The following is a 26,104-nucleotide window of genomic DNA, read 5'->3' as shown; positions in this document are numbered from 1 at the left end:
AAAAGAATCAGGCAGAGATGATAAAATCAAGAGACGACGGAACCACATGTATGAACTCGACAAAATCATGCGCCGACTCGCATAGTGTACAACAATTTGTCATGCAGAAGCAGAATGTATGGTCAGTACTGGAGAATGAACGTCCGTGGTATAGCTGCGAAAAGTTAAAAAAGAAAAACGTATTTATCGCTCGAGCGGAGGCCCGTCAGCATGGGAATCAGGAATTGCTGCAGAGGTGATTGAGGCAAGAGATGTGGGTAAAAGAGATACAGTCACCCCCACAAGCAACACGTGCGCAACAGCGCCCGCTCAACCAATTGAGAAATTCAGGAAGGTCCTTAAGTCCGTTGCATATATGTGAACAATTGAACAAAACCGGAGGATGACACAGGGTGCGGTTCAATCCTCTTTATTTTTGGTGCCGAGCTTCTCATTAAAAGTATATCCTTTATAAGAGGCAGAAAGCAACCTGGGTGGATTCCCCTTCACGGCAATCCAGTACAGGCGGAGAATGAGGAAGTATAGTGGACACGGCAAGCATGCGCACAGTCAAAAGGGATCAACGTGCTCAGCTACCGGCGAGGGGAGGGCTGGAGGGGAAACGGTTTCTTGGCTTTCAACGGACAGGCGCCGCAGCTTGCTGCGCGCCGAGGCTGATCTGGCTGCTGTGGGCTGAATTCTCGGAATCGAGGTTCGCACTGGCGCCGCTATCACCACTCCCCGCGCTGGCGCTCGCACTTCCAGTCAGACTTCTATCCTTTGGGGTGCCCTTGGTGGGATACGAATTGCTCACCCCAATTTGTTGCTCAACTTGTTGCGGGCCTACCGCATTACCATGGCCTGGGGGATACCTGGGAACAGGTGCCCGCATGTGTCCCGGAGGAGACGGATGACTGCCGTTCGGGGGCCCATGAGGAGGGCCAAAGTGTTGATCCTGAGCAGTGGCCGGACGGCCCATGCGAGGACCAGGCGGGCCACCGTAAGGAGTCGCCGGCGAATGACTGTTTCTCCTACTGTGTGGGTAGGGGTGCGGGGGATAGTCGCCCATGCGACTCGTGGTCATGGAGTTGGTACGTGAACCTGCAGCCATCTGGTTTCTATCAACAGCGCCGTATCGGTTTGACGAGTAAGCCATCATGGGGTTATCCAAGAGGGAATCATGGAGTCCAGGAATTTCCTGCATGATGCGATCACTGGCACGTTTTCTTCCTCCCCCAAAGTAGCGGCTGAATGTACCCGACCGGCCGCCGCCACCGCCATTGGACAGAAGCTCAGGGTTCTTGCGTATTTGGCTGGCACTCGGAAATTTCTTGGCTCTTCGCGACGTGATGCTCAGCATATCCACATTGTCCGGGTCGATGTTTGGGACCAGGCTGGTATCCATGGGATCGAAATAATCATCCTCGTCTTCCTCATCGAAAGTGGCCCTAGAGGGGGCATTCCTGCGGGGCGGTCCCCGCCTCATGCTCATTTCTTGTTCTCGAAGCTGCAACTCGCGCTGCCGCAAAGCCAACTCTCGCTCTCTCAAGGACAAGTCAGCAGTCGACTGCGAGTGGGCAGGACCAGGAGGGACGTCGGGATAACCGTTAGGGTTCCTGGGAGGAGGCCCAGCTTCACCAGCGTCATCATAGACAACTAGGTGGCTGAATTCCTCCAGTCCCTCCAGAGACGGCTCACGAGGAGGCATTCTGGCAGAAGGAGGCGGAGGTTGTGTGCTTGGGGGTCGTGACATTCCGGGCATGGGCGGTCCACGTCTAGGAGGGGGCATCATCATTGCAGAGCTTGACCTTCCAGGAGGCGGGCGCATGGGAGGACCATTCCTCGGTGGGGGAGCTGAGGACATCCGGGTGGGTTGGGGTGGCGGAGCTTGGACAGACGGGGTGGGCGATTCGCGAGGTTTGCTTAGATTAGTGGTATTAACGTGGTGCAAAATAGCGTAGATGGTTTCGATGCGGGGCAGGCGGATATTGAGTTCTGTTGCCAGCTTGATTGGGGATCCGAGGTACGTCTCGATCTCCATAGGACGGCGAGCCTGGAAATCCTGATACATAGTGTTGGGAGACTGAGACGCGGCCATCGCATCCATTGTCTTCTGAGGAAAGTCGCTTGGGAAAGAGCAGCCATGCGCTTTGGCCAGACCAATGAGCTCGTCAATCACATCGGTAACCAATTGCCGTACTCCGACCTTCTGCAGGAGTTCTGTTACGTTTCCGTTGTCAAACATGACGCTTGTTGGGTAAAATGCAATAGGCCTGGATGATGGCTGATTAGTGTCATAGACTCGAAGGAAGGATAACTCGGAATATTCACCCTATGATACGCTCGAATTGCTCTTGTCTGATGTTGTTCGACACTTTGCATTCCACTTGACCGGAGCTCAAGGTCATCGCCAAGGCGGCCGCCATGTCGGTTTGCATACCCGATGGAAGGGTTGAATTGTTGTTGGTAGCCCCGACCCAGATATTCGACGAGTTCAAATGCTCAAACTCGCTGGGCCCAATCTGTGAGATCTCTACACCAGAAACGAGCGAGAGGACTACATTCGTGGGGAATCGTTGTTCAAGGTGTGATTCGACACCAAGGGTGTTGGTGGTATTGAGCAGAATGCAGGTATGTTGAGGGGTAACCACGGATTCAATGACTGCTGCCAGGTCGTAGACATCGGGCAAGGCCTTCACGCAAAGAATAACATAATCATATGCATTCTCTCGTGATGCCGCCTCTTCCGGTGAACGTACCACTGTAGAATGACCGATGTCAGCTGACCAGCACAACCGCTTGCGGTAATCCGACACGAAAAAAAAAAAAAAAGATAACATACCGTGACGAGGTTTGAATCTCTCATTGCCAAATGCTTTCGACCTGTTGGTCAATTGTTAGAGGCCTTCTGCGTTGTGTAGTATAGCCAGAGAGACAAACTTGAAAGAAACCCCGTATTGCGAAACCGCCTCAAACCCCGATTTCCAGACTAGCGTTACGTCGCAGGAGGTGGACGCCTGGAGCCTCCAGGAAAGAAAAGCTGAGATAGCGTTGCTGCCAACTACACAGACTCGTGTTAGACGACGACCCATATTGAGATTGGCGATCGAAGCAGTTGGAGAAGGGAAATCATCGAAGGGGGTGGCAGCGTGAGGCTGATCCGGAGCACAAGACGGAGGGAGCCCGTCCGTCCTGGCCGAATCTGATACCGGCGAAGACTGAGAGACTAACCTGACAAAACGCGCAGGCGCGGTGGAGGAGCCATGGTGACCGATCAAACTTGGAAAGAAGCGTTCCCACCAGCCGATATGGTGGAAAAAAAAAGGGAACCGTGAGTTATCGCCTAACTGCGAGCCGGACCAAAGTCGCCAGAGATCACGGCTGGGATGCGCGATTGACGTAGGCTGCCACCGAACGAAGGAACGCAGTGCGATCGCTGAAACTAGGATTATCGATTCGATTCGAATGCTGGACACACGCGATAGGCGCCAAGTGTAAGATAGTGAAAGTAAGGGGAATCACAGAAGGAAAATTTCGCGAAAATCAAAACAGAAAAAGTCAAGGAATTCCAACCAGGACAAACGAAAGGAGGTGGTGATGATCGTAGCGAGGGAGAGGGAGGGAGGGAGCGTGAGGGAGAGTAAAAACACACAAATTTGGCGGAACGAGAGGGAAAGAGAGAGAGCTAGAGAAAGAGAGGGGTGAGGGAGGAGAGAGAGGGAGAGGGTGGGTTGAGAAAGAAGGAAGGATAGTTAGTGAAAGGGGAAGAAGATAGCAGCAATCAGAGAGGTTGAAGGAGAAAAGAAGAGATTCGGAATGGGAATAGGAATTATTGGGGATGGGGATAAGGTGTGGATTGGATGGTTTGGCTGTGTTCGCAGTAGTAGCAGTAGCAGCAGCACCAGCAAAGCACCAGCATCAGCATCAGCAACCAACACCAGCAAAGATGAACCGGCAATTCGATTCAGTTCAGTTCAGTCAGCTTTTGGGCGGATGGACAGCCCAAATGGGAGAGCTGATGGAGCCGTACGTATCTTTTTCCTCCTCCACTGGAATAATAATAATATTTTTTAAACTTTTTTTGGTTTACTTTTTTTTTCTTCTCTTACCTGGTTTGCTTGTTCACCCATAAACCTCTAACGGTCGTTCGTGGATCCCCCGCCAGGGCTCGATCCGGAAACGGAGGCAGGAAAGAAAGAAAGGATTGACTGTCGACGGAGAGAGTAAGGAGGGGAAAGGAGAAAGACGGAAACAAAAGAGCTGCAAGCGACAATCAAATGGCGAGAGAAGGGTGTGTGTAGTTACCAAGTGTGTGTGACTGAGTAAGAAAGAATGTCTGCCTCCGGGGATGGGAAAGGACGACAAGGCGTGATGAGGACCCCCCGGAGAGAGAGAGAAAGAGACAGACAATAATACTGATGGGCTGAAATTGGCCGCATGCTAAGAATACTACTTAGTGAACTCCGGAGCACTGCCTTTGTTGCTGAGTTACTGACACTAACTATGCTCATATGCTACGCCTACTATGATAGTTACCTGCAGGCATGGGGTAAACAAGCCATGATCTGCTGTATGTCAATCACCACAACATTCAATGAAAGACGATTGTTCAAATTGCTCGGGGGGTAAAAGGGACTGAGTGCCCATTTATTGTTAATCATTGACTGGATACTCACTTGTATGGCAGTCCAACAGAAACCCATCATATTGAGGCCACTGAGAACACTCACACAGGCGATGCTGATAACTGATGAGTAGTAGTTATTCTTCATCCAGACTTGTTGTACGAACTAACCCGTTCAGAGTATTGTCCACGCTACAGGCTTGCTTCCGTCCTATCGTTCCCAATCAACAAACAGGTTTTTGTATGTTCGGTTCGCTTCTTCGGTCCCTCTTGCGCTCTCCGGCTTGTTATCCTACTGCTAAATAGTTGGACATGTTCATTATATTCGTTTGTATTTTGGCTCAAGTCTGGTACTTGGGATATGCAATTAACGGCAATAAAACCACTCGATAGACTGGGGTACTAAGAGTAGTTAGTAGTAGTCAGGCGACATTGTTGCCTCCTCCCCCCCTCCCCCCCCCCGACGAAAGCAGGCCAGCCCCCATGATATCTCTGATAAACGCAGTCATCAATCCATTTCTCTCCATCTCGATATCATTCTTTTTTACCCCTGAATGTGAACCAGGGACGAGTCAAGTCCCCCACCAGGCGTTCAAGCCATGGAATTATCCTTCACCCACAGCATTAGTGTCCACCGCCACTAAGTCACGGACAGATCCACGTATGACCGCGCGCCGCCGACGACAGCGACGACGAGGACGATGACGACGGAAGAGCGGGGGCTGTTGAGGAACGAGGGCAAAGGGGGGAGAAAGAGGAGGCGGAAACAACGGGGTTCAATTCAAACGCACTGCCCGTCGAAATATCCTGGTTATGGCATTGTTTGGTTGTTGAGGAAATAAGATCGTACATAATTCTTTTAAGTGATTTAACAATCTTATTTTGATGGACACGACAATCCACATCCACCTTGGGACCTCAATGGTGGGTTTGGGGCCAACCATGATGCGACCAAGCGGTCATTGAAACCAGTGCAGCAACAGCAGCAGCACAGCACATCCTCCCGTCATTCATAATCCACCCTGCCTGAAACCCACATCGCCGGTGGTGGTGGTCGAGGTCAGGCCCGGGATTCGCCCGCTGCAATCGGCGAAAGGGAGATTGGCCAGTTTATGATGACTAGACTACCAAGGCTCTTCGGTAGAGTGAGGTACTGGCTAGGCTGGCTTCGGCTGCGGGTCCCTCCAACGATAGACTTGGAACAGCCAAAGTGCGCCATTGCACCAGAACTACGAAAACTACGAATGGGAAAAGCGGGTGTGTGCCTCCGTTGCGGTCGCAGGAAGTGGGCAGTTCCGAATTTTATTTTCAGGCTCTTTGCGCCACTAACCTGGTTCTGGTAACAAGCTAGAAACCAAGGTAAAACAGGGAGGATTGGGGATCAATAAATATCCAGCTGGATCCTCGATCTTCTCCCCTCCGTTGATTCCGCAGCCTGTATGAGGGGTGGATGGTTGGATGGATGGATGGTTGGGATGGTGGGGGGTTCAACCATCACGATGCATGCATGCATTGCATAAAAGCACCCAACTATACTTCCCAAAAGACCCCTAAAATGAACTGTGACTACCTACTGTATGTTCGTAGTTGAGGGAAGCTGAAGGTCTAGGCAATCAGGTGTAACTACCCAAGACCAGTCAATGCTCAAAGCAAGCAACCACCTTCATTGAAGATCGTCGACCATCCTAAAATAGGTGAGGGTGCTTCCAGACCAGACCCTGGGTGCTGCCGATTATCCAAGCTCAACTGAGAAGTGGTACGAAATGGACCCTCCATGCTTGAAACTCTCGACGAGAGGCTTCGATACTCATTCCCAGGGTAGATAGACAGAAAGAGAGAGTCTGAAAGACCAATTTCGACCCTCAAGATCTCTCAGCTTGCAGCTCATCTCACAAAGATTTCATTTTTCCGGCAATACCATATAATCCATCCCCATCACTCCGGCGATACTAGCAACTATTTGTTTTTTTTTCTTTTTTTTATTGGATATTTACCTCATACTCTCTCAGGGGAATTTCGCCGCTGGAACAACCGGGAAGGGGGCGGCGGTGTTTGTCGAAGCCGGCATGCCACAGTATCTACCCGCAGTAGGGATCGACAAAAAGTCCCATACCGAGCCCGGATCCGTAGGACCTTTCTGTTTGCAGAACAATTTGGGGAATGCCATCGAACGGCTGTCTCCGCGACCAGCAATGCTGCATGTTGCACCTGATTAACACAGTACAATGGGGAATTTCGCCACTGGCTTTCGATCATTGACATGAAACCGTGAAGGAGAAAGTATGGATTGATAGAGTTATGGTCTCAGATTGACTTTCTTAAAGTGTATTGACTTGCCGGTTGACTCCGTCCGCCGGTTGCATTCATAAAACAAACAAGATGCGCATAACATAATGAACGTGATGGTGGCTTGTTCTTGTTCAAGATCGAATTCGAAACATTGAGGAGGGGTGAGAGAGGGCGCAAAAAGAAAGGAATGCAATAACTTAAGTCTGATTAGTTATTACATGCAGTACACCCATTAGACACGCCTTAATGTTCCGTCAATCATTTGAATGGCCATGGAGCACTAAGTAACTACTGAGTATAATATGGCAATTACGGAGTACTATCCATCCCTTTCGCACTCTTGTCAAAAACCCCGCTATGCCATTACTTACGGAAGAGAGATAAATGATCGATAGCAATGCGCTGCATCAGACCTGGCATGTGTGAAATGCACCAGTGTGCATGAGTCTCCGAGCCTTGAAGGCAAAGAGGGGAAAGGGAGTCTACTGTATTCCTCAACTTAGTTGAAGTGGAACCCGCAGCGTCGACGGAAACCAAGGCATCTTTCTTAGCGGGAATCTAGCTCCTGCTAGGCGGGGCCCGTCGAGAATTAGAACAAATCATATTGTTCGATTACCACAAGTTAGCGGCGTGTTTCTATCTATGGTACTGCCTCAATTGTAGTGGGTCTGGTACTTATCAAATCTTACTGGAACAAGGAAATCTCTTTCCTCTCCCCCTTCCCCTTCCCCGTTTCAGTTTCTTTTTTTTAAAGCAACTTGCTTTAGCAAAGTACTACGGAGCTACTCCGTACTCAGTAGGAAAAAGGAACAGAAGAGATGCAAGTCAGCGGTGTTTGGATGAGATGCCAAGATTCCTCTCCCGGCCATCGCTATGCTTAAGTAACCTAGTTACCAAAACTGTCAACGGGTGCCTCACTCTCCGTCACTTGCACTGTAAGTTGAATGCTAGAATGGTTAGACAGTTGCAGGAAGGGGAACCTTCCATCTCTCATTGGCAGACTCTCTTTGAATTGCATTCGGCCGTACAAAATCGTCCCAAGGTTCTCTTTTGCATTCTTTATCTCCGGTTCCTGAGATCGTGATCATTGCCGGTGGGCCGCAAGTGCCAACACATCATCATGGGTATTGTTGACTTCCCCCTTCCGGTCTCGAATCACGGGCGTGGCGCATTATTCTAGAAGGTGATGTTATTCATTGCGAATCTTGGTTGCAATCCCCGGGACCCAGCACAATCAAACCCAAGGTAATGCTCGACTACGACAATGCCACACATAGTTATCAACATCGGATACAACAAACTCAATTGAACGACCTGTGCTTGAACCGATTCACTAGAGATTCCAACCGCAATGGCTGCTCAAATCTGAGAAGTGCTGCCTACATGCAGACTATCCTAGCGCATGCACTGTATGCAGTGACTATCCCGAGAGTGTCTGGACTCCTGGAAGCCTGTTGCGTATGATTTGGTAACCGTGCGCTAGCAAGAGCATCCTACTGTAGAACTGAAATAACTAATAAATCAGTCAACAATCCACTTTCTGTGAATCTGATTACTTCCCAGTATGGATGACATTTCGCGGCGGACCCCTTCTCATCCAGGCTGAACCACGTACAACACATGGGAAACCAGGGCCCAATGCCCGTGGCCATCACATTCAAAACCCAACTGAAAACAGTCGAACCACGGCATATCCGAGCCCGCCCCGCGATAGAGAGAGAGCCAAGGCCGGTCCAATGTGCAATGAACGGCCCAACCAGGAGAGGTTGTGGTCTGAGCTCAACCCCAACCCGACCATAGCACCTGCAGACTAAGAGCTCAGCTCGTTACAGAAGACGACGAACACATCCATGCAGAAGATGGGGGCCATTCCGAATGCGGAACCCGCGCCAGAGCTTTGAAGTTTGAATGGCTGCGCCGATCCGATTTGTAGCCGCAACCGCAAAGCCTGCCTACTATCTATCACTCATGCTTATTCGGCCTTCGGGAGAGATATACAAAATTAGTCCGGGATGGCCTGTCTCTTGTGCTGAGCTTGCTCTCCCCTGGTGGTTTTGTATGCTGGACGTCAGCTGCTACTGTTGCTCTGGTGTAGCTGTAATGTTTCACACGGTACATCGTAGCCATACGCTTTTCCCGTAAAATTGGGATAAGAACTAGAAAAGCAGTCGGGTGATGCACTGGTACAGACATAACATCGGACCCGCGAAGTCCCGCGTTTAACCTGTCATGTTACCTCTAGTGCCATGGTTGGACAAGGGTACCGAGTACTTTGAAGAGGGGCCTTGAAGTTGAGAATCTTGATGGCTGCGAATATGACTCGCGGATCTACCACGGCATTGATAAACTCACTCGTCCGGAATCAATGTATATTTAGCGGCTATTGCCCGCGCCGCATCTAAGGGCACAACGATGGGAGAAGATAAGGGAAGAGGCAGATAAAAGCGGCTGACTCAAGGATGCAGGCCAACCACTGAGTAGATAGGATTGACAATTGTGGCGTGATACGCAGTCTGCTAGTAAGTTACTAGCATTCTACCTACCGCGTCAATTTTCTAGTTTAGACTAGCTCGAACGTGCAGACGTCATGATCCCGCAAGACACGAGTACGCACACGAAGATCGACTGCGAAGCTCTCTCTCTGCCGGGGTCGCGGGAAGAGTCTTTGCTTCGGGAGGGCTTTGACCCCATTCCTCGGTGACAGAGCTCAGTTCTTCATCGTTTGGTTCGTTATTTCGAGTCTCTTGGCTGATGAAATTTGTTTGTTCTCGTCAGGACGCTGACGATCATGACACAACAGTGAAGAACATCGCATCGCGTGGCACATGCTGAAGCAGAAAGCAAACTGCAGATTAGTCATCTGAGGCGAACATAATTATGCCGTGTTCAGGGGTCAAATTTAAACAAACAAGATGTGGAAGCTGATCTTGCCGAATGCGTTGATTGGGGGTATCCATGAGAGCAAATGAGAAACAATCAAAGTGAAGAGGTCTAGAAGGAGCTGAGTTGACATGCTCGATCCCGGATTGTGGGTGGAGCCCCTCGGATCATGGATGCAACCAGCAGATGCTCGGCTGACTCAGCGGGAGAGATGCAACAAGGAATGCCGAACGATGGATGCCTCGTATTCCTGGCGGTTAAGGATCAACTCGGGCTGCTTTGCACTGCATGACATTCCACTCGGCCGGTCCAGTTGAGTTTGTATAGCACGTACCGACATTATGCATGCATACATGCAGAGCCAAGTCAGCTTCGAAAGGAGCTCCTTAATCGAATTGACTGCTGTGTCCTAATTCTGTAATGTGCGCAGATGGGAGAGAGTGCTGTATGAGGATGATCAAGTGAGGTTGAATCGATTAACTACTAGTAGTTATGCATTATCTTACTAAGCGAGTCACATTTCTTTATGCAGTGTCTACGAGGGGCAATATCTGATAGAACCCGACGGAGGGGCTTGAGCCGACAAGAATCGTGATCGTGAGATAGGCAATATAATCTTGACTTAGTCTCAGGTCCAGCCATTCTTCACAAGTATGTACTATGTAGAATTCAAGTTCCCCAGGCCTCTGTGCGAATAAACAAATGACTAATCAATATTCAACGCAGAATTCTCCACAATTGATGGAAACCCATCTATCTGCTAGCAGGAGAACACACAAGTGATAGAGAGATCTTAATTAACACAAAGCAACTCAAGGACAAGCTTGAATCTCGCATCCAGCCTTGTGTATACAGCAGCAGGCGAGGAGCAACAATGACTCGAACCTCGCGCAAGCCACCCCGAGACCCAGGTCAGCTCTCGGGCAAACCACTAGCAGAGACCCTAGAGCCATCATCCATCCTGCACAGCGAGACAGAAGACTGGACAACCTCTCGAGATCTCACCGAAAATGGTCTGTCATTTGTGCCCGAAGTGATGCAGGATCTGACCCTGTACCTGCTGGCCAACCCCAACGTCAACTCCAGCCACCTGTTCCGGGCCGATATCCTCTTCGACAGCGAGGGGATAATGCGCACCCCGCGGGAGAAGGCGCAGTCCTTCGCGCTCACTGGCAATGCCAATGCGGAGGCCATCGCATCTACTGGGGGTCGCGATGGCGTAGAGGACGAGGTCGAGGTCGAGCTCACCCCCGCGCGCGATGTCCCTGGCTTCACTCTGACCAGGACCATCGTCCGACGCCTAGTACCCCGGAACCCTAAGCTGGACCGGACCCTGGACCAAACCTGTCACTTCTACGAAGCAGAGACGATGGCTGGAACTGAAGGAGGCTGCAGTCGCTCTCTGGTGATCTATACACCCCACATCACGAAGGAAGAGGACATCCCCTACTACCACCCGACCCTGCGCTCTCTAGCCTATCTATACGACTATAACATCACCACCACCAACACCACCAATTCCAACCCCACCATCCCAGAGCATCCCTCCCAAGACCCAACCTCAGGCTCAAACCCAGGCCCAGGAACCCTAACCTTACACACGCTCCTCTTCCCCAACCTCCCCATCACCAACCGCCTAGAACGCACTCTACAAGCCCTCCTCAACACGCAAATCCGTCTCGCCCGGACCACCCGCCTACCCACCCCATCATCATCATCACCCTCCTCCACCTCCACAGCCACCAACCAAAAACACCTAGGCGCCAACAAAAATCCCCTTAAAGACAACATCCTCCCGCAACACCTCGTCCAGGACACCTACACGCGCCTCAAGGCCAAATACGCCAGCGATCTGTGCCAGAGATGGGTGGAAACCACGGAGCCCTCGAAGCACGTCTTCGAAGATCTATCCATCGCCGCCTTCCTCATCGAGCTCTGGCGCAGCATGTACGGCGTCGTCCCGAGTGATGAGCGCAGCCCTCCCGGGGATGCTATCACCACCACCACCACCACCACCACCACTACTTCAAAATTCCCCGGCTTCGTAGACGTAGCCTGCGGCAACGGTGTCCTCGTCTACATCCTGCTACAAGAAGGCTACGAAGGCTGGGGCTTCGACGCCCGCCGCCGCAAGACGTGGGCGATCTTTCCGGAGCGGATCCAATCCCGCCTGAAGGAGGAGATCTACATCCCTGCGCCTTTCAGCGATGCAGTCGGTGTCGGTGTCGGCGAACCTTCTAGTGGTTCCAGCTCCAACCCTATCTCCAACCCCAACCCCAACCCCAACCCCAATCCGTTCAACCTCACCATCCCAACGCACACCGGCCACTTCCCCGCCAACACCTTCATCATCTCCAACCACGCGGACGAACTGACCGTCTGGACGCCCCTGATGGCCGCGCTGCTGTGTCCCACCAACCCCTCCCCGTTCGTCGCCATCCCCTGCTGCTCGCATGCCTTGTCCGGCGCGAAATACCGGTATCCGCCGCCGAAGGGGGAGAGGACATCAGCATCTACCTCGGCCAGCAACAAAACGGGGCAAGGGGAGCAGCAGCCCGACTCTGGGGATTTGAAGGCCCTGCGGAAGGAGCGTCAGGATGCGCAGGCGTCGGAGGCGTCGGAGGCCGGGTTCCTGAAGAGTATGTATGGGTCGCTGACGGCGAAGACGATGGCGGTGGCCGAAGAGGTGGGGTATGAGGTTGAGAAGACGTTGTTGCGGATCCCTAGTACGAGGAATATGGCTGTTGTTGGGGGCAGGAGGGGGACGATGCTAAGGTGGAAGGGGGGAGGGGGTGAGCTGATGAATGGGACAGAGGTGAGGGTGGTGGGAGGTGCTGATGCTGATGCTGATGCTGAAGAAGTTGTGGCCAAGGTCATGGCTGCTGTGCAGCGGGAATGTGCGCGAGAGGGAGGCGTGGAAGCCGCGGCGAAGATCTGGATAGAGAGAGCGAGAGGGATCAACAGGGGTCCGGGGATGGGGAAGCAGCGTGGTGGCGGGCATTGATAGGGAGTGTTTGAGAAACAGAAGAGCGTCCCTATACGAGGATTGAATTGTGAGGAAAGATGATACAATAGAGCTGTACTATTCTATAAGAAGTTTCTAAGATTCTATAGACGTCGACGCTGAGCTCGGCTTGGCAAGAAATAAATGACTGAGAAGGGAGTCCTCATACAGTGAGTGAGAAGAATCAAGAAGAATTGCCCGAATGGTCCGAATGAGAGAACCACCACTAGAAGAACTCCGACCATGCATTTTCTATACAATGAGCGAAGAGATATTATTTGAAGTTACTTGCCTTCACCGACAAATCACACATCTACAATCGTCGGTATCACCATTGCTGAATTGGCGCCGGATCACGGCTATCATAAGAGACAACAATGGCGAGCCGTACGCATCGAATGCTTATGCCTCCTTGGGCTCGCGAGTTTCTGCCTTCAAAGAGGGATTGGCGGTCGGCGCCGAGGATGCGCGCTGCGCCGCGGCGGACTTGACAGCTGCTGCAACGGAACTGTCCCTGATGCGCTTCAGTCTCTCCGAGCGGGCTTCCCCAGGCAGACTACCCCAAACCGGATCAATGGAATCAGCTCGCCAGTTTGGCCGATGGCCAATTGCTCCACCTCTCGTTGGTAGATGCACCATAGGCGAGCCGCCTGCGCCGTCTTCACCCCACATCCTAACACGCTGGAGCTTACGCAGCTTGGCCAGCCCATACACACAGACGACCAGTGTGATGGCGAAGCAGGTCACAGAGACCGCGCCGAAACCCAGATCCGATTCTTCGATGAAGTTCTTCAAGTTCATTCCGTATAGTGCAGAAAAGAGGGTTCCAGTCGCGAGTCCGAGTGTGCCGATGCTGAATTTCAAGTCGAGAAGCATGAGGGAGTTGCGGTTGGCGTCCAAAATAGCCTTGACACTGTACACGGAGGCAATTAGCTATTTATCCATAGCAGAACTTTGGAAGCAAGTAATTCTCACACTTCTTCCGTGTTACGGATCCCTGTTACCAAGTTGCCGCTTGCCTGGACAATTTCATCGCAGACTTTATGGTATGATTCCAGTAGCATTTCGACTTCCTGGTGATCATCCTCCTCGCGCTCGATATTCTTTTGACGCTCAGTGAGGTACATCGCCGCCAAGTCGTCGTCCGCTTCCAGCAGATCATCGATAGCATCACGTACAAGTCGGGCCTTCTGCTCAAAAGTACCCAGCTTCTTCGAGTAAATCAGCAGGTGCCGCAGCTTCTCCCGATCGATATCCTCTTCCAAGGCCCGCAGAACGCGCACGACAGGTTCTCTGACGCCGTTGAACTCCTCCTCCAAACCACTTGTGACACTGATCAACACAGCTTCGAGCGCCCGGAACTCGTAAGGTAAAGCGCCCGCGCTTTGTCCCTGTCTTTGCCGCAGCTTACCCTCCAGATCATAAACGAACAGGGACTGCATGTAGGAGTCGGTTGAGCCGTAGGCGTCAAACACAAGCACACGATCGGCCTTGATCAGAACGCGGAGGTGGAGAAGATTGATGAGAATCGCGCTGGGCCGGACCAGAATGTGCGGCAGGGTTGATGAGTCGATTTTGCGCAAATCCCGTGGGAGAAGGCCATACTGGGCGCGGCTGTTAATGCGTCCTCCCCCTCATCACAATGGAGCATGCATGTCACTCACCTTGGCAATCAGCTCACTCTTCTTGAACTCCCCGTTCACCAGGGTGACGTTTCCGTTGCTATCAAACTCCGTGCATCGCAGTCGCGGCTCGTTAGAAGCCTTGGCCGCCAATCCGCGCCCAAGTGTGAAGCCCGGCTCCGTGCCGTCACCGATCAATGTGGGCGGACTGCACGCATACTTGTTGCTTTCCGCAGCCTTGCTCCGCCTCCAATCAAGGAGCCTGCGGAAGAGAGGCCGGTCTTTGGTGGAAACGGCGCGCGATGGTTGCGCATTAGGGAGGTGAAATGCCGGCGTTGCGAGAGGTGGAGTAAGTGAGGCTCGACATCGTGTACCACCACGGCCTCGAGCTGAGAAACTCGGTAGCGGTAACAGACTTGCCTGAAGCGGTTCTTGCGATGGTGGGAATTCGACCCGATTGCAGTTATTGGTGAAGGTTCGCAGTGAAGGCAAACGAGGCGGTGGGCGAGTCTGGCCGCAGGCTGTTGCGTTGGCGGTAAAAAAAAGTGACTCGGACTGAGAGCGCAGAAACCGGAGAAGAGACGCCGACGGGGCTGAAGATTTCAGAGACGACGGGGACGGCATTTCTGAGGCGCGTGCGACGACTTCATCAAGAACCACAAAGACAACCGCCACTCATCCTTGGGTAGTTTCTGACCGGCGGAGATGGATTCGACCATCTTTTTCCCGCGCCCCAAGTTGTTGCGCGCCTCCGGGCCTATGATGATCCGGCTCCTTATCCATTACCTATCTAAGATAAAGATTTCAGTTCTCTTTTCCTCTACACCTGCAAGGAACCATGACAGGCAGACAATTCAATGGTGAACGATGGGTCCGGTATTTCATGCCTTCTAAACCTCCTACACTGATCTATTTGTTGCGGTTTGTCTACTCTGAATCATGACTACTTCCGGGAGGAATGATATCTATGAGCCAGTAACCTGGCGGATCTGCCAACGTTCTCTGGGATGTCACTCCACCTTGGTTGCCGGTTCTGATATGAACCCAGCATAAGAAAATCCTTAAATCCCTGCCCGCCTGCTGTCTGACTGGAGCAGTGCAATCAAAGAGTGGTTAGACTGCTGCGGGAGGTGTGTTTACTGTACAGGAGAAGACTCATACATCCCAGCATCCTATAGAAGACTTGGGTGCCACCCGATTGGACGCTCCATTCGTGTTATGACGTCACAATACGGAAATGTTCCTGACTAAGTAACCGGTGGGCCACCTGGCTGCCCAGCAACTCAGTACTACGTATCGTGTCTAGGATAAAATGACATGACGAGACGCCAAAGTTCGAATTTTTGTCTATATAATAAAATAGTGCAATGCGTGCAAGAAGCTACAAGCTTCCGACTAGGAAGTATAGCTGCATTGCGCATGGACAGTCTTGCAAAAGACACTTACCGGCCAGCCGCGCAACAAGCGCTGCAAACAGCAAGAAACGATATTGAACAAAGGTATCCGGCGCGAACAAACATGCTCAATGCATTGCAACGCCAGAAAAAATCATGGGAAAGGTAGATACAACGCAACAATCACCAATCATCATCATCCTCCTTTTCGTCATCTGTCGATAGAAATCAGCTCTGAATATACCGCAAGAAGCGCATAGCAAAGAAGGCATGTACTTACCGCTGCCGCTGACTTTCTGCTTTCTCTTGGCCAGGGCGTCCTGCAGAGCTCCAGCCAAACCTCCTTGAGGCGCGCTTCCAGTACTTGGTGTGGCCGCAGCTGACTCGCTAGAGCCGGGCACAAAGGCACCACTTCGGTCTTTCTTTTCCGAATCTTTGACCCTCCGCAAGCCCGTACCTCCCTTCCCTCCAGATGCTCGGATAGCAGCCATGAGGTCATTTCTACCTGCATCAGGAGCAGGCAGCGCTGGAGCGGCACCCCCTGGCGGGGGTGGGGGCGGAGGACCACCAGCCCCAGGAGGGGGTGGCGGGGGTGGAGGAGCGCCAGATCCAGGGGGAGGAGGGGGAGGAGGGGGAGCAAAAACCGCCTGGTGCGGGTGGCGGCGGCGGAGGGGGAGGCGGTCCAGTGCTGGACGGAGGCGGCGGCGGCGGCGGAGGTATCGAAGGTGCTGCATTTGAGGAAGGGTGTGACGGGGGTGGTGGCGGCGGTGGAGGAGGCACGCTCGACGATGGTGGTGGGGGAGGAGGCGGCGGACCAGCAGCACTCGTAGGTGGCGGCGGAATCGGCCGGGAGCTGGAAGGCACAGGTGGAGGAGGCGGGGGTACTGAAGCCGGGCTTCTTGGAGGAGGCGGCGGAGGACCTGGGGCGGCAGCATTGGGGATTTTGGGTGGTAGTTGAGGCGGCGCCGCAGGACTCATAGTGCGCGGAGGCGGCGGCGGAGGTGCAGAAGGTAAGGGGCTGCGGCTGGGTGGCGCCGGCGGAGCAGACACCTTTCGCACTCCTTCGAATGGAGGTGGAACACCGAAGCGAGAGTGATTCTCTTCCATTGGCGTCTTTGGAGGCCGCGGGGGAGGAGGAGGGCCTGGGTTTGTGCTGGACATTGCTCGCTGACGACCAGGGGCCACGGATGCCGCTATGTGGGCAAATTTACCGGCATCCGCAATCGGTGGAGGGGCACGGAAGCGGTTCCTTGGGGGCGAAGGCTCGCGATTTGATGCAGGCGTGGCAGGTTCATCATCGACATCAGTCCGAGTCCTGCGCGACGGAGGAGGGGGTGGCGGAGCGCCGCGCCTGCTGCCACCACTATTTCCAGTGTTCTGCGGACTGAGGGCTGCCACTTTCGGAGCTGGCGGTGCAGATGGGGGTGGTGGAGGGGGAGCCTTTCCTCGCCGCTGATCTTCAAGAAGAGATGAACTGGAGTCGGAACCAGCAGCGCCCTGTTTCTGCTCAATATAAGCCTTGATGAAATCGGAATTCTCCGCTATCTGGTCCTCCGTGATTCCCATCTGCAGAAGTTCATCTAGCAGTCCCTTCCATGCGGGGTCGCTAGTATCAAAAGGCAACTCCTTGCGTGGCGGGCTGGCGGCGGGCAGCGGGGGAGCGACCTGAATCGAAGGTGCAGGTGGTAATTCCGCAGGCGTGACCGTTTGAGCGTGAGACCCGGACGAAGAGCGATGCCCAAGCAAGCTGCCGAACAACGATCGACCCACGCCATGTTTGCCATTGACGACTGGGGCTGGGCCCTGGCCACGAGTCGACGCAAAAGGTGTCAACCGTGTCTCTTTGCTCGCATGCTTCTCCCGCTCGTGGACCTTCTTGATGAAGGTCTTAGCCTCTTTTTCGTCGGCGAAAGAGAACCCGGCGGGGCAGTCTTCGAGTTCAAAGGTGTGGAAGAATGTGCGGTCCTGATTATATGCGAAATTATCGTAGATTTCTTGGTCCCATATAACCCCCCTTCCTGCAGGCTGCACCGTAGAGAGTTGGATGATCAGTACAGAGTGACTATGTCTTGGATCAGGGATGCGCTTACCGATACATCCACCAACTTGAGCCAGAAGGTACGGCCGACTAGGTCATTTGCCAGCACTGCAGCACCTTGTAAACCAGTGTAGGTCCATCTTTGAGGATCCGGATATGCAACGTAAAGGCGCGCAACGGCTACAGCAAGGATTTTGTTCGCAGGCTTGGGGACAGTTCTCCTGACGATTTCCTTGTCGGCGTCGGTAAGTATAGAAGGCATGGTGATGTACCGGGAGTTTTAGACAAGTGAGTAAAGCGCGCGCAGAGTGGGATTGGCGATCAGTGCGATTATATAGTGTCTTGCGGACGCATCGCAGGTGGTTTGGTGCGATTCTAGAGGCCCAATGGATCGAAAGGGTCGTTGATCCTCAGGCACGACTGTTGGCTGATAGGGCGCGGCAGTAACGGATGTCACTGGGAGTAGGGGGTAGCTTGGATTCCCTCGGGTTCTGAGAGCTGGGTGGAAAGTTAGCATGAATGGCAAAAAAAGTAAGATATTCTAATACAGAATCATCAAGAAGGATGCGCATAGGGAGACACCGACCGCTGGTGTGAGAATCTGCCTTGAAGGTTGAATGACGGGGGCAAAGAGGTCAAGTAGCAAGTAGCAGGAAGAGAAACGTGAGGGGAGGGGGAGCCTGGGCGGAGAGAGAAAGAGAGAGGCTTAGGCGGGCGGCGGCACTAAAGAGGCGCGCAGTGGGGATTCCGGTGGGCTGGGCCTGCAACGTACGAGTACGAGTAGTTACCTCTACTACTCTCCACTGCATAAAGAGTACTCTACTGACTATGGCAAAATGGCAATTATCCTCATGTCTTCTTCACATAAATGCTGTTCGTATGTTAGGATTTCTGGTTAAATCACTATCATCGCAATCGCTCCCATAGTCAGAAGTCCTTATTGTGTCCTTATCCTAGACGGGATGTTGCCGCATTTGTCAAAGGCCATCTTAGGCAGAAATGACACAGTAAAGTAGAAGACAATAACTGCTAGAATGTGATGAACTTCGGCGTCTAGGCAGCTTCTTATTCCTGTAGTAGTACGTCTCAATCTTGAATTGGTCATGTCATGTGGCTGCGAGTGTGCTTACATTGTCAACTTATCAAGTCGAATTATCAAAGCCCAACCGACGTCATCGCGTTGCCTGCAACTATAGAAAAGCCCGCTTGTCTCTGGCCTCCTCTCTCGTTGCAACTGTTTTAAAACTCCCCAGAATCATCCAACTGTTCTCTATCCTCACTATACATTTATTCATCACTAAGTCAAGCTAAACACGTTACTCATCACGATGCCTGTCATCCCCGAGCCTGCTAGCTTCCCTACTGCCCACGGCAGTAACAACGATAGCCCTTCCAACTCCTCGGAGCAGAGAAACCCTGGCCAGGATACAAAGAAAGCCTCGATGCTCGATCACCTGTCAAAGGGCCCTCAGATCCCGGACAGTGAGTCTGGAGTTTTCTTGCTGCTGAGCGGTTCTCCTCGTTGACCCTGCTTTCTTAGACATGCCACCTAAAGCAACAAAGGAAGAGATCGAGGCGCGTAAGAAGGAGCTGAACCAGTGAATGTGCCGGACATCTCAGATGGTCACCTACTTTCATACTTCAATTGTATTAATCATGAGAATTACGTACGTTGTTCGGTAAAGAATTACTTTTTGACGTTGCGATTGCGGGGATATATTTACTTAGCGCAGACTGCACCATGATACCTGCATACCGGTGTGCTTCCTTTGCACCAGTCTGTGAAACCCATGAAACCCATAGATAGACAAGTCTTCCCCATTATCTCTCTTCGTAGAACTAGCACATCAACTGATTGCATGAGTATACCTCATCTGCCCTGCTTCTGCCCGCAACCCGTTGCAGGATTGTCCCAAAAAGGGATCATTACATCATGATACACGTGACCCCGCGTTCACTTTGCTCCTCACAGCGCGATGCGAGGCTGTCTTCTGTCGCGTCAAGAGTTTCCTCATGCCGCCTGAACGAGCCAATGTCCCGGTGAAGCTGTCCCTGCCTCTGGTAAGTTTTCTGATGTCTTGTACATCCGGCTCAACATGTCGAGGACTCGCTAACAGGATACAATTAGCAATACCAGCAGGACATCTTCACCGAACTGCGCGGGGAGGATGAATTGGTGGTTCTTGCTCGAGGCCTCGGCCTCCTCCGGCTAGTGACTAATCTACTTCACTTCTACGATGCGGCTGGAAACAACCTTGTATTGGTCGTTGGTGCTGACGATCGAGAGAATGAGTGGATTGGAGAGGGTGCGCGGCCTGATTGCGGTCTCAAACTATGACGGCAGTCCTCGGAAAGTGGCTGACCACAGCTTGCAGCGCTTGCGGAACACTATGCAATCAGTAAAACGCCTCTGGCCAGGGGTCTCAAGGTGATCAACACTGATAGAGCTACGGTTTCGTTGAGGTAGGTCACGGTCGGTCCACGCTCACGGTATTTCGTGCTTAACGTCGTACAGAGAGAAGCTATATGCCGCGGGTGGTATTCTGAGTGTGACATCCAGAATACTAGTGGTGGACTTTCTGTCCAGTAAGTGAAACACATTGTATGCTTTCAAGGGTGTTGATCTCTGATAACGCCTTCATTAGAGCTCCTCGACCCTTCGAAAGTGACGGGCATGGTTGTGCTCCATGCCGACAAGTAAGCCACTAACTACCGGAATGCATTCCGATACTGATGAGGTGTAGAATTCTTGCAACTTCCCTCGAAGCTTTTATCCTTCGTGTATATAGAGAAGCGAACAAGACCGGATTCCTCAAAGCGTTCTCAGACTCCCCCGAGCCGTTCACAACAGGGTTTGCTCCATTGGCTACCTCCATGCGAAATCTCTTTCTTCGCAAAGCATCGCTATGGCCGCGCTTTCATGTCACCGTTGCAGAGTCGTTGGAAGGCCATAGAAAAGCCGAGGTGATCGAGCTTGAGGTACCGATGAGTGACAAGATGCGGGACATACAAAACGCGGTCCTTGAGTGTGTGGAAATCTGCATCGGAGAGCTAAAGAAGGCGAATACGGGGCTTGATATCGCAGACTGGACTCTGGACAGTGCTTTGCATCGAAGCTTTGACATTGCCATTAGGCGCCAGCTTGACCCGATGTGGCATCGGGTGAGCTTCAGAACCAGGCAAATTGTCAGCGACTTGTCGGATCTGCGTTCTATTCTCCAGTATGTTCACTTCTTCGGTCTATGAAGTCTGCTCCCACTGCAATGGCCGTATCGATCATCCATTTCAAATTACTGACTGAACGCCAGTGCCCTGCTTACCTATGATGCCGTTTCGTTTCTCAAATTTCTCGACCTCATTGTGACCGCCCATACTCCGCCTCCCGGCTCTACAAGGCACAATTACTCCCCCTGGCTCTTCCTTGATGCAGCTGACGTGTTATTTCAAACGGCTAAGGCGAGAGTATATCAAGGCAAAATAAGTAGTGAGGTGGCTCGTTCATCATTGACTTCGTTTCCTACTACCCTGCAACCGGTTCTAGAAGAACAACCGAAGTGGGAGGTACTGGCAGAAGTGCTTGAGGAGATCGAGACCGATGCATATCTGAACCCCTCAAATGTTGACGAATCAAACAGCACTGTGTTGATTATGTGCAGCGACCAGAGAACCTGCCGTCAGCTTCGTGAATATCTTGCAACAATGCATGCTCATGTCGGAAACAGGAAGCGGGAGAGCTCCGATCCCGGTAATGCTGTGGGTGAAAAGAAAGGCTCGGCTGAAGTTATGATGCGCCGAAGGCTACGAGAATACCTAGACTGGAAGGCCTCTCTATCCAACGTCAGCAAGAATCTTTCCTCCAAACCACCCAACGAAGAATCCAATGGCGCAACGAGCACGCCTGCACCGGGGACTGTGAACCCCAGAGCACCCGCGAACAAACGACGTCGCGTTCGTGGTGGAGGTGCAGCAGCAGGCCCCGGACGAGCGCCCAACGCCGGCATTCAAGTGGAGATGGAACCTTCGGGTCAAGTCACGGCACTCTTAGATGAAATAAAGCCCACAGAAGTCGAGGAAACCCAGAAGGAGGAGATAGTTGTGGAGGACTTGGACGACATGGATGACTATTACGAACTATATGATATGAACGATTTGATTATGATACACCCTTACGATGGCGACATGGACGAGCACATCCTCGAGGAGGTTCGTCCACGGTACATCATCATGTACGAACCAGACCCTGCTTTCATCCGACGAGTCGAGGTCTACCGGAGCTCTCATGTGGGCAGAAATGTGCGCGTGTATTTTGTCTACTATGGAGGTTCAGTGGAAGAGCAGCGGTACCTGAGTGCTGTACGACGAGAAAAGGACTCGTTCACGAAGCTGATCAAGGAGAAGGGCGTACGTATCTCCTGCACCTCTCAACACACCGGTTGCTAACGAGACCTACAGAGTATGGCCGTGACTATCGTCCATGATAAAAGCCTAGAGGACCCCCAGGAGCAGTTCCTCCGGACAGTGAACACCCGCATTGCAGGAGGTGGCCGACTCGCCGCAACGGCCTCACCACCGCGGGTCGTGGTCGACGTCCGGGAATTCCGAAGCGCGCTCCCGTCCCTCCTGCACGGAAACAACATGATCGTGATCCCCTGCCAGCTGACCGTTGGCGACTACATCCTGACGCCGGACATCTGCGTCGAGCGCAAGTCCATCCGAGACCTGATCACCTCCCTGCGCAACGGCCGCCTCTACAACCAAGCGGAGACGATGCTCCAGCACTACAAGAACCCCTTTCTGCTGATCGAGTTCGACCAGAATAAGTCCTTCACCTTCGACGCCTTCGCGTCCGCGACCACGCCTGGAACCTCCTTCATGACGGACTTCGGCTTCTCGTCCTCCGGGACCAGCACCCTCTCCGCGAATAGCTCCCTGGTCAACCCCTCCAGCCCCAAGTCGGCGCAGCATCTGCTCGTCCTCCTCACCCTGACCTTTCCCAAGCTGAGGATCATCTGGTCCTCCTCCCCCTACCAGACCGCCGAGATCTTCGCCGAGCTGAAGAAGAATAACCCGGAGCCGGACCCGATCCGCGCCGTGCAGATCGGCCTCGACGTGGATATCGCCTCGTCGTCCCACCCGGCCGGGGACATCATGGCCGCGGCGGGCATCGAGCACCGGACCTTCAATCTCCTGCCTCAGGACATGCTCCGAGCCGTGCCTGGGGTGAGCCCCAATGTTCTCGAGCGGCTCATCCTGGAAACGGAGAACATCCACGAGGTTGCGAATATGAGCGTGGAGCAGCTGGATCCGCTCGTGGGGATTGAGGCTGCACGCAAGATCGTCAGTTTCTTCCGGAAGAGCGTGTTTGAGGATTAGTTCAAGACGCCCGCAGTACCAGGATGTACATCATGAGTCTTTTGCATCAGCCGCATTTTGTGTAATTAAAGCGGTATGAAAGGGATAAATTACACGTCAAATCTACGTATAGTATGGAGTTTGCTTTGATAGTAAATTTTAGAATTCGTAACCTTTTCATAACTCTATCATCCTGAAAAACAAAGGAGCAGCTTTTGAAGAAGGTAAAACCAGGGAACAGAAAAAGAAAATCGTCAACACAAAGCCAGGCCGCACGCAGCCCGTCTTTTTTTCGGTACGTATTGCGACCCACTCCTCCGTAGACAACCCGAAGGCGGCTCTCTTGATGGATCATGATCCGGCGAACCAAGAAGACCCAACTGAGATAACCCGCAGGTTTAACCCTGCCGATGATTCATATCCTATATTGCGAAAGGCCACACGCAAGATTGAGGCGAGCGCATGTAGCGAAGCGGGTGAAAAAAGGCGCCGCTGCTGCCTTCATTCATCCTCCAGAGACCTTCCCGGGGAGAAAAAGACGAATGGCGTAGGACAAGATAAGGCCCAGGCCAACCGCCGCCAAGGTTTCACAGAACCCCTCCGGCGCAAGCACATGCTTGCTCCCACAGGAATCCAAGAACCGAGGCGAATTTTCCTTCCCGGAAAAAAGGACGTTTGACGTGTCGAGAGGAATAGCATGAAGGACGTGTGGCGGGGGAGAGACAAGAGTAAGTCCCAGGGGAGCTCTCCTGGCGCAGTGGGGGGTAATGAATGCATCGGAGACGAGAGAAGAAGGCGAGCTTAGAGCTCGTCGACATCGATCTCCTTCTCCTCCTCGCTCTCGCGGTCCTCGTCGAACTCGACGTTGTCCTCGAAGCCCTCGTGACCGTAGGTGTCGGTCTCGTTGATCTTGGCGTGTTCGGGCAACTCGCCGTAGGCCTTGAGACTTCTAGCCTCGTCGGCGGTGTACTTCATGATGACGTCGCCCTTCTCGTCCTGGTAGTCACGCAGCGAGAGGAGGATGATGTCACCCTGGTTGATCCAGACCTTCTTGCGGAGCTTGCCACGGATGTGTGCCAGGCGCTTCTCGCCGTCGAAGCACAGCGCCTCCAGGCGGCCGTTACCGAGCATCTTCACGACCTGCGCATACTCCTGGCCCTCCTCCTTGAAAACGAGCTCACGCTTCTCGTTGTCGTTCTCGTTCTTTCCACGACGACGGTTCTTACCGCCCTGTTGGTAGTAAAAACATGCGTTAGCACAAGGGTCCTCATATGTAGCAAGGCTGTGAGAAGAATCCCGCAAAGTAAATTTCACCAACGCCAGCCTCGCCACCTAGAACTACCACAGTACCCGGCTGATGTACTCGGGCGCAGCGGGATACGGTAGTATGAGTCGTGGCGACCAGCAAGCCTGAAAGCGAAAATCTGTGAAGCGGGGTTCACGGAGGGTTGATGTTCTCACCTTTCCCTTGTTCTTGGGCATGGTGCAATCTCGCTAACCGCGTTGGTCTTTCACTCGATGCGATAGCCGATGATCGGACACGAAAGGGGTGGATTGTTGAGATGGACGTCCCTACGGACCAGCAGAGGGTTGAAAGTGGGGGTGGAAGACAGAAAGAGACAACGATGATTTCGACGCTTTTCAGGCTCTGCCGCCTCTTATGTAAGCACTAGTGGGGGGAGTGGCGTGGCAGCCTGATTGATGCCTTAGGACATCTGCGTCAGGTCCACCATTCACAAGCAGAAACCGTCGACCGCCCGGCAGAAATGGTAGAGTCGCGTTATCGATAGAGCCTGGAGGAAGAAAGTAATAACTCAGTAGCTTCAATAACTGTTAGTAACCTATGACCCATGCAAACATGGATCTTGACAACTGACTAGTACTCTCCGACGCGCCTCCTCTGCTCTGTGGCATCTGTACCTGGCAGCGCTGTTATATTCACAACCAGCGTATATGAAACTGACGTACTAAAGCCATCAATTGTCGCTTTCAAGCTCGTCGCTTCCGAACTTCCATCTGCCCCATCCAGTCTACCGACAGAGTGCTTTACTTGTTTTCTGGGCCAGAAAGTTGAACTCAATCCCGGGACTTCAGTGCTACCTCGGTGCTGACTGCCCTTCCTTCTGGGGATCCGCCTGCATTGTCCTATCCCACCCTCGTCAATAGGAACCGACTCTCTCGACAAAGGGCATTCACCTGAGAATCAATGGCCAAGCGCGCAGCGAGGCTCGGAGGGGCCACAGGGAACCTGCGCTTCCAAACGGCACGATACACCCTTCGTTATCAAGTCGAACACGAGATGCCTTTCATCGCCGCTCAACAATTAGCTTTGAACAACCCTATAAGAGTCAAAATTGCTCATATATACCAAACTCGGCCTCGCGATACGCTATGGTACTCATTTGGCCTTAGAATGCTTTTAGATTACAAGAGTGTCGTTCGATCATGGGCGATGGGAAGGTCCAGAGTGGCGTTTCGCAAAGCTTTGGCGGAGCGTGGATACGCTCAGGACGGCAAAGCGATCAGCTCTTTTCCAAGGGCCGCTACTGAGGAAACACAGATTGCCGGCTTACGAGGATCGGTTGACTTTACCGTTCGGGAAGAGGTTGTCACAGCAAAGTCTTCGGACATTGAGAAGGATATGCGAGAGATTGTGGACAAAATAATCAGGGTGATGCTTCATGCTCCGAAAGCTGGGACTGGCAAGCTGAAGCAACGTGTCTTATGGGATAATAAGCAGTCTAAGCGTAAATGATACACAGTTTACACTGACTTAAAATGAGAATGGCACTTTCTTCTGTAATCAAATGGAGTGAATAAACATCTTGCATGGATGGTATGAAACAGCGTGATGGCGGTTAAACGGTCCATTGACAACTTAGGTTTGGTTTGTTCCTAACCGGCCGATCTTCGAGAAACCAA

The 26,104-nt window shown here is 52.6% G+C and overlaps 8 protein-coding genes across 8 annotated transcripts; 4 read left to right on the top strand and 4 right to left on the bottom strand.

The window, feature by feature from the left end:
• Positions 1–616: 616 nt before the first annotated feature.
• Positions 617–3,071, bottom strand: ASPACDRAFT_25232 (uncharacterized protein; the record flags this gene model as incomplete). The annotated part of the gene is made up of 4 exons (XM_020199311.1): positions 617–2,252; positions 2,311–2,740; positions 2,822–2,862; positions 2,920–3,071. The coding sequence occupies 4 exons, from the start codon at positions 3,069–3,071 to the stop codon at positions 617–619; spliced, it is 2,259 nt and encodes a 752-aa protein (XP_020058406.1).
• Positions 3,072–10,646: 7,575 nt separating this feature from the next.
• On the top strand, positions 10,647–12,776 carry trm44 (tRNA (uracil) methyltransferase; the record flags this gene model as incomplete). Its single annotated transcript, XM_020203349.1, has 1 exon — positions 10,647–12,776. The coding sequence occupies one exon, from the start codon at positions 10,647–10,649 to the stop codon at positions 12,774–12,776; it is 2,130 nt and encodes a 709-aa protein (XP_020058405.1).
• A 402-nt stretch (positions 12,777–13,178) lies between these two features.
• ASPACDRAFT_25475 (CorA family magnesium transporter) lies at positions 13,179–15,022 on the bottom strand (the record flags this gene model as incomplete). Its single annotated transcript, XM_020199337.1, has 3 exons — positions 13,179–13,689; positions 13,752–14,380; positions 14,441–15,022. The coding sequence occupies 3 exons, from the start codon at positions 15,020–15,022 to the stop codon at positions 13,179–13,181; spliced, it is 1,722 nt and encodes a 573-aa protein (XP_020058404.1).
• A 953-nt stretch (positions 15,023–15,975) lies between these two features.
• On the bottom strand, positions 15,976–18,092 carry ASPACDRAFT_114671 (WASP family protein; the record flags this gene model as incomplete). The annotated part of the gene is made up of 4 exons (XM_020195821.1): positions 15,976–16,007; positions 16,073–16,333; positions 16,437–17,817; positions 17,883–18,092. The coding sequence occupies 4 exons, from the start codon at positions 18,090–18,092 to the stop codon at positions 15,976–15,978; spliced, it is 1,884 nt and encodes a 627-aa protein (XP_020058403.1).
• Positions 18,093–18,868: 776 nt separating this feature from the next.
• On the top strand, positions 18,869–19,887 carry ASPACDRAFT_114667 (uncharacterized protein). The gene is made up of 2 exons (XM_020195820.1): positions 18,869–19,312; positions 19,371–19,887. Exons 1-2 carry the CDS (start codon positions 19,159–19,161, stop codon positions 19,430–19,432), a joined length of 216 nt encoding a protein of 71 aa, XP_020058402.1. The 5' UTR covers positions 18,869–19,158; the 3' UTR covers positions 19,433–19,887.
• ASPACDRAFT_1897255 (ssDNA endodeoxyribonuclease RAD1) lies at positions 19,844–23,322 on the top strand (the record flags this gene model as incomplete). Its single annotated transcript, XM_020198721.1, has 8 exons — positions 19,844–19,891; positions 19,959–20,136; positions 20,206–20,293; positions 20,346–20,416; positions 20,476–20,527; positions 20,575–21,051; positions 21,139–22,231; positions 22,283–23,322. 8 exons carry the CDS (start codon positions 19,844–19,846, stop codon positions 23,201–23,203), a joined length of 2,928 nt encoding a protein of 975 aa, XP_020058401.1. The 3' UTR covers positions 23,204–23,322.
• Positions 23,323–23,615: 293 nt separating this feature from the next.
• Positions 23,616–24,689, bottom strand: ASPACDRAFT_114664 (translation initiation complex factor eIF1A). Its single transcript, XM_020195819.1, has 2 exons — positions 24,644–24,689; positions 23,616–24,412 (listed from the first exon to the last, which is right to left on the bottom strand). The coding sequence occupies exons 1-2, from the start codon at positions 24,662–24,664 to the stop codon at positions 23,984–23,986; spliced, it is 450 nt and encodes a 149-aa protein (XP_020058400.1). The 5' UTR covers positions 24,665–24,689; the 3' UTR covers positions 23,616–23,983.
• A 321-nt stretch (positions 24,690–25,010) lies between these two features.
• On the top strand, positions 25,011–26,030 carry ASPACDRAFT_1886464 (uncharacterized protein). Its single transcript, XM_020198423.1, has one exon. It carries the CDS (start codon positions 25,389–25,391, stop codon positions 25,935–25,937), a length of 549 nt encoding a protein of 182 aa, XP_020058399.1. The 5' UTR covers positions 25,011–25,388; the 3' UTR covers positions 25,938–26,030.
• The last annotated feature ends 74 nt before the right edge of the window (positions 26,031–26,104 follow it).

This window comes from Aspergillus aculeatus (genome assembly GCF_001890905.1).
Source record: "Aspergillus aculeatus ATCC 16872 unplaced genomic scaffold ASPACscaffold_4, whole genome shotgun sequence".
Classification (NCBI taxonomy): Eukaryota; Fungi; Ascomycota; class Eurotiomycetes; order Eurotiales; family Aspergillaceae; genus Aspergillus; species Aspergillus aculeatus.
The sequence above is the reverse complement of the archived record's forward strand: the minus strand, read 5'-3'. Positions and strand labels throughout refer to the sequence as shown.